We start from the raw sequence: 7017 nt of genomic DNA on the forward strand, positions 1-7017 counted from the left end.
CATCCAACAAAAAAAGAAAAAAAGGAAAGACAGTCCTGGGGAGTTGTTACTACCATTGAAAGTGGACCATGTGGAATAAAATATTTTTGTGTAATAAAAAATGGCTAAAAATGCAATTGAGTTGCCCCTAGGCCATGGCTATAAAAGGGTAATGGAATCAATTGAATCTGCAATCTTCTTCTAGTTTTTCCATATTAACCTTTTTTTCTCATTGTTCATTGGGTCCATTTTTGTGGGCAAAAGTGCAAGAAAAGTTGCTAAAATGGCACTTCCTGAAACACAGCAAGATTCAAAAGCTTTACCAGATGCTTGGGATTACAAAGGAAGACCAGCTCTTAGATCCTCCTCTGGTGGTTGGGCTAGTGGTGCAATGATTTTAGGTGTGACTTCAATTATCTCTCTATCTATCTCTCTCTCAAATTAAACCGTCACATTAAATGGCGGGATTAGACAAGGTAGGAGTCCATGTCAAACCCCCGCCATCTTTAGGTGGCTTTAATAAGAAAAAATGGCCAGATTAGACGGGAAGAGATAGTCTTGTGAGTAAGCATTAACATTTTTGGCCGAATCAGAATTGAGGAGGGAGTTCTAGTATAACAGGTTGTACGGGTATGCTAATATATAGAGGATTTTCATGTCTTGAAAATAAGAAAGTAGTTTGTCTGTCATACTGGATGCTTCATTAAATGTGTTAATGTGCATTCTATGTGAGGAGGAGTTGATATGTATCCTTACCTGATGGTTAGGTCGTGTACCTCGTTGGACCTCGATCCGCCTAACCGAGTCTATTATGAATATGCAGAAAGAAGTGCTCCTAGGTGTTTATAGGAAATACAAACTCATTATTTTCCTGGCTTCTATTTCTGTTACATATCTATTGTCTATTTTCGTTTTCTTGAGCCGAGTGTCTTTCGGAAACAGCCTCTCTATTCCTCTGGAATATGAGTAAATTTTGCGTACACTCTACCCTCCCCAAACCCTACTTGTGGGATTTTACTGGGCGGTTTTTGCAATTTCCATTCTTTGATCTTTTTACTTTATTTTTTTTAACCATGTTCTTGATTTTGAATAATAGGTGTTGAAGCTGTGGAGAGGCTAACAACACTAGGGATTGCTGTAAATTTGGTGACATATTTGACTGGAACTATGCATTTAGGGAATGCTACTGCAGCCAACAATGTTACCAATTTTCTTGGAACTTCTTTCATGCTCACTTTATTTGGTGGTTTTGTTGCTGACACTTTTCTCGGAAGGTTCGTATATTATACTCTCTCCGTCTCAATTTATATGATGCAGTTCAGATTTCGATAGTTAAACTTCTTAATTTTGACCAATAATATGGACATGCATTTGGATTTTTTTTTTTTGTTAACATCATTTCTATTTATCTTAATTTTTGCAGGTATCTTACAATTGGTATCTTTGCCACTGTTCAAGCAATGGTAAGTGTCAATTTTCGTTAATTCTTTTCCTCATGTGATGATTGAAATTAATGCATGTAATTTTTTTAAAGAATCTGTGATGAGGAGACTCGAAATATTCAAGAAAGACTATATAGCATAAATTAAATGTAAGAGTCAAGAGGGAGATGAAGTTGATCTAATCACATTCAAAAATCAGTCATATTATAATTGTTGTGAAGAGGAAATTCGAGAAAGGAAAAATGAGAAAAATTAAATAAAACTAATGACACTTGATCTAATTAATTTGTTGTGAAGAGGAAAATCGAACAAGGAAGAAGAAGACTAATAATGATTCTACAAAGAGGAAAAGAGGAGGAAGAAACATTTATTCATTACACTAGTTGCAGTTCTCATACATAAAAAAAAGTTTATTTTTTACATTGTCAGCATACAAAATTCAGTTTCAAGAAATAATAATATTAGTTAAAAAAATTAACTTTAATATCAAGAAAAATTTATTTTAACATCTTGTCATAAGTAGTGGCAGAAGCAGAATTTTACTAAGGAATTTAAAAAAACTAAAAAAAATTAAACACGTGGTCGAAGCTAAGGGTATTCCAGTATGTTTAATATATATACATAAAAAAAAATAACCTTATTTATATACATCATAACTTTCGGATGAAGGGGGTTCAGCACTCCGCTTCTGCTCGTAGGTTACCTATCTTATTACCTAAGTTACTAATTTCACTTATTACGAACAGTTAGTATAGAAGGTTTTTTGCAACTCTAACCAAAATTTGTCATTTGTTATGATGAATAGGGTGTTACAATCTTGACCATTTCCACCATAATCCCAAGCCTACGGCCACCAAAATGCGAACAAGTTGGTAGCTCATCATGCATCCCCGCAAATAGCAAACAACTTATGGTCCTATACATTGCCCTATACATGACGGCGCTCGGCACCGGCGGCCTAAAATCGAGCGTCTCCGGCTTTGGCACCGACCAATTCGACGATGCTGACAAAAAAGAAAAAGGTCAAATGATAAAATTCTTCGATTGGTTCTTTTTCTTTATTAATGTAGGCTCGCTCGGTGCTGTTACAGTATTGGTGTATATTCAAGATAATTTGGGAAGAGAATGGGGTTATGGAATATGTGCATGTGCTATTGTAATTGGACTTGTTGTGTTCTTATCTGGGACAAGAAAATATAGGTTCAAGAAACTTGTGGGGAGTCCATTGACACAAATTGCTTCAGTTATTGTGGCTGCTTGGAAAAAAAGACATTTGGAATTACTTTCAGATTCTTCACTTCTCTTTGAAATTGATGATATTTTTGGTGAAGGAAATAAAAAAAACAAGCAAAAGTTGCCTCATAGCAAGGAATACCGGTGAGTTTTCCATCTACTTTTTATAGTTTATCTTTATATATGTTGACCTTAAGTGTAAATAATTTATACACTAGAAAATCACTAAATATATAAGGATTTATATTATATATACTGTTAGTGCATAACATAGCCTCTCTACCTCAACAGGTAGGGGTAAGGTCTGTGTACACGCTACCCTTCCCATACCCAACTTGTGAGATTATATTGGTTATGTTGTTGTTGTATACTAATAGCGTATAAAAACATCAATAAACCAGTATAATCTCACAAATATGGTCTGGAAAGGGTAATATGTACGCATTCTTATCCCTACCATGAGAAGGTAGAAAGGCTGTTTAGATCCTCGGTTCAAGTAAGGATGAAAAAAAAAACGCAAGATAATAAGAAAATGGAAGCGAAGAAAACAACATGCAATAATAGAAACATAAAAATAAGAAAATACAAGGCTAACAGTAATCCTACTGATAGTATAAAGTTTTTTAACAGTATCAACATAATTTAACGTATGATAAAAGATTAGTTAGTTACTAAATTTTTTTTACAAGTCAAGAATGATTAAGTCCTAATTCTAGAAGTTAGATAGATAGACATTACCCTAGTTGAATCTGGTACAATAAAGATTCTCTCTTTTTATCTTTAATTTCTTCTTTTTGTAAAAAGAAGACTCCCTTTAGATTCATGAAAAAATTGGACGAAGGAAAAGCATTGATAGGTTTCCAGGAGACTAATATAAGCCACTAATGAGAAAAAAGAGTTATCTACGTGCGACTAATAATATTATTTGAAGTATTGACTTTATCACTTGCACTATTTACAATTTTAAATAATAATTCAAAGTAGGTGTCTATGTTAAGTAGGTGATAGTTATTTTTTAAAAAAAGCAAAAGTGAAGTTGGTGCCAAACTATGAACTTATCCCCATATATAGTTGGCCAGTTTTTGATGGCTAACAATCAACCAATTTTTAAATATCTAAATTATTTCCATTTTGAAATGGACAGCCTATAAAGTATTATATGAGATACTTTGTTATTTGACTAACTATTGAATGTATGGGGTGGGGTGGGAGTGGGGATCTCTCCCCTACAATCGGAGTAGACAAACGAATAACCTAAAAGATAATTATATGTAACTGTGCATACCAAGTAAAATTAGTTACCTAGAAAATAATAAAACAAACGACATGATTTAACGTGCTTAAATATTCTTTACACTGTCAACGACTTGGCATGGATACAAGTTAATTTTTTTTTAGTCATTCGTTAGATATTCTTGGCCCTTTTTGTGCATAAGAATATAATGAAGTTTGCATATAAAATGAATTAAAGGACTATTGCATGTAGGTTCGAGGGTAATTTCAGAACCCTTAGGTCGTTTGGTTAAGAAATAAGTTATCCAGGATTAATTATCACGAAATTATTGCCCTCCCCTCCCCCACCCCCCACCCCCAAAATAGGGATAAAAATAATATTAAATCCCATGATTAATTATCCCTTATTTTTCGTACCAGATAAGTCCTTAAACTTCAAATCATGATTCCGCCAATCTATGTAGCTCATAGTTTTGACCATGTGTTTGTCTTATTTTTGCAGATTCTTGGACAAGGCAGCAATTAAGGAAGATCATGATCTTGAATCTAATGGCACTAACGTTGTAATCAACAAGTGGAAATTAGCAACCTTAACCGATGTTGAAGAAGTAAAATTATTAATCAGAATGTTACCAACTTGGGCCACAACTATTATGTTCTGGACTGTCTATGCACAAATGACCACATTTTCTGTGTCACAAGCTACAACAATGGATCGTCACATTGGAACCTTTGAAATTCCACCGGCTTCACTCACAGTATTTTTCGTCGGAAGTATACTCTTGACCGTAATTTTCTACGATAGGGTTATCGTTCCCATTTGTCGTCGTTTCATGAATAAACCTCATGGACTTACCCCATTACAAAGAATTTTCACAGGGCTAGTTCTTTCAATTTTGGCCATGATAGCCGCTGCCCTAACGGAGGTTAAGAGGCTAAAAGTGGCACATTTGCATGGATTGACCAATGATGCAAATGCTACAATTCCTTTGAGTGTATTTTGGCTAGTTCCGCAATTCTTGCTAGTGGGGGCAGGTGAAGCATTTACATATATTGGCCAACTTGATTTTTTCTTAAGGGAATGTCCAAAAGGAATGAAGACAATGAGTACAGGGCTGTTTTTGAGTACACTTGCATTGGGGTTTTTCTTTAGTTCAATTTTGGTTACAATTGTGCATGTTGTGACTGGGACAACAAATCCATGGCTAGCTGATAATTTGAACCAAGGGAGGTTATATGATTTCTATTGGCTTTTGGCTATATTGAGTGTGTTGAATTTGATGTTTTTCTTGTACTTTTCAAGAAAATATGTGTACAAGGAGAAGAGACTTGCTGAAATGGGGATTGAATTGGAAGATGATGGACCGGTTTGTCATTGAAAAGTCATAAACCACTATATCATCAACAACAAAGGGTCTATTGAAAACAATCTGTCGTCTTACTTCGACTGCACTGAATATGCTATTGTTACTCTATCATCAACAAAAAATTTAAAAAATGGTTTTTTTTTTTTTTTGGCTGTAACTTTTGCCTTCTTTGGTTGAGCTTGTAACAACTCTTTATTGGAAGAGTTATGTAACATAACCTTGTTTTTAATTTTGTGTATAAAGAATGGGACAGAGCTAAGGTAATAGAGCTCTTTTCATTTTTCCTTATCTTCTTAATAACATTCCTGGAAAGTCTTGCTTTAGATTTTGTACCTGTATACCACAATACTATAAAGTAATGCAACACTAGGGTTTCATGATATTTGAAACCTTTTATTTTGCTTTCTATCTGACTCTTTTCTCTTAACCCCTTAAATCTAATTAGTTCCATGTCAAACAAACTTTTCTTTATCGATCTTTCTATTATCTTTTTTATTTTAATTCAATTCATCACTCTGACTATATTAACATGTGGTGGTGGAAATTTGGCGAAAATCCTACGTACCAATAGAATAATCCAAAAGAATATTATACGGAGGAGGACATATATCTTAGCCTTCAGAATTACATGCAGTATGAGTGATCTCATTCTAATACAAGTTTGAGCAAAAGAAGAGCTTACAATAAGAGGGACTCCTCTCCTGTTTTACAATTCAGTGTTTTCTCTTCTTTTTTCCTGGTCAACGGATTTTGCTCATCAAGTTCTTGCATTGTTTGATATTTGTCGCTGTTAGAACACCACAATATTCGTCTTTTTGGGATTAATGATTCTGAAGCGGCATACCTCTTTTGATAATTTTTCTGTGAAGTTTTAGCCTTCCATGATAGAGTTACAGCTTGTATAAGAACCTATCCAATTTTTACACTACACCAATATCAGTAACAAAGTTGATCTGCCTATAGTGGGTTGTTTGGTTGGAATACAATTTATACCGGTATAAGTTATGCCGGTATAAGTTATACTGGGATAAGTTATGCTGAGATTAGTTATGCTGAGATTGTTATTTATTCATTGTTTGGTATGTTGTATTAAGAATGATAATTGCATAATTTCTAAGAAGGTAAAAGTTATACTGGTGCTAATTACCCCACCTTCTATAAGGTATAAGTTATCGCAGTGTTAAAATTAATACCGGGATAACTTATACCTGGTTTGCTAACCAAACAGAGTATTAAGGTGGTATTAAATTTTTATACTACCCTTATACCTTCTTATACCTCCTACCAAACGACCCCTTAGAAAAAATAATGCAAGCATTAGCTCTATGCACTACTAATACTTTGTTTGGTACATTTTTTCAACCTGTGTATAACTAATACTTGTATTAGTTATACATCATACTTTGTATTATCCTATGCATAAGTAATGCGTAGAAAACCATAGCATCAGTAATACCAAGGCTATTAATACATGCATTAGTATGGTTAAAGACAAAATTATCCTTTAAGTCCCTTAAAGCTAGAGAATATGGAAGACATTTTTGTAAACAACTATTTTTCTTTAAAATTATGCAATGCATCATAATTTTTATACACCATACCAAACAGTAGATAAGAAATAATATATGCATAACTAATGCTTGCATTACTAATATATGCATTACTAATCCAAGCATTACTAGTACACCTTATTTCGCACTATTCTTATATACCTTACCAAACGACCCCTAACAGTATTAAATATGGCATTGGGTCATAAGATG

At 33.8% G+C, this 7017-nt stretch overlaps 1 protein-coding gene across 1 annotated transcript; it reads left to right on the top strand.

The window, feature by feature from the left end:
- The first annotated feature begins 262 nt into the window (after window positions 1–262).
- LOC107814217 (protein NRT1/ PTR FAMILY 6.3-like) lies at window positions 263–5266 on the top strand. Its single transcript, NM_001325920.1, is given in 5 exon segments — window positions 263–380; window positions 1076–1253; window positions 1403–1442; window positions 2227–2798; window positions 4390–5266. Coding segments are annotated over 5 exon segments (1785 nt in total).
- The last annotated feature ends 1751 nt before the right edge of the window (window positions 5267–7017 follow it).

This window comes from Nicotiana tabacum, chromosome 5 (genome assembly GCF_000715075.1).
Source record: "Nicotiana tabacum cultivar K326 chromosome 5, ASM71507v2, whole genome shotgun sequence".
Taxonomy (NCBI): domain Eukaryota; kingdom Viridiplantae; phylum Streptophyta; class Magnoliopsida; order Solanales; family Solanaceae; genus Nicotiana; species Nicotiana tabacum.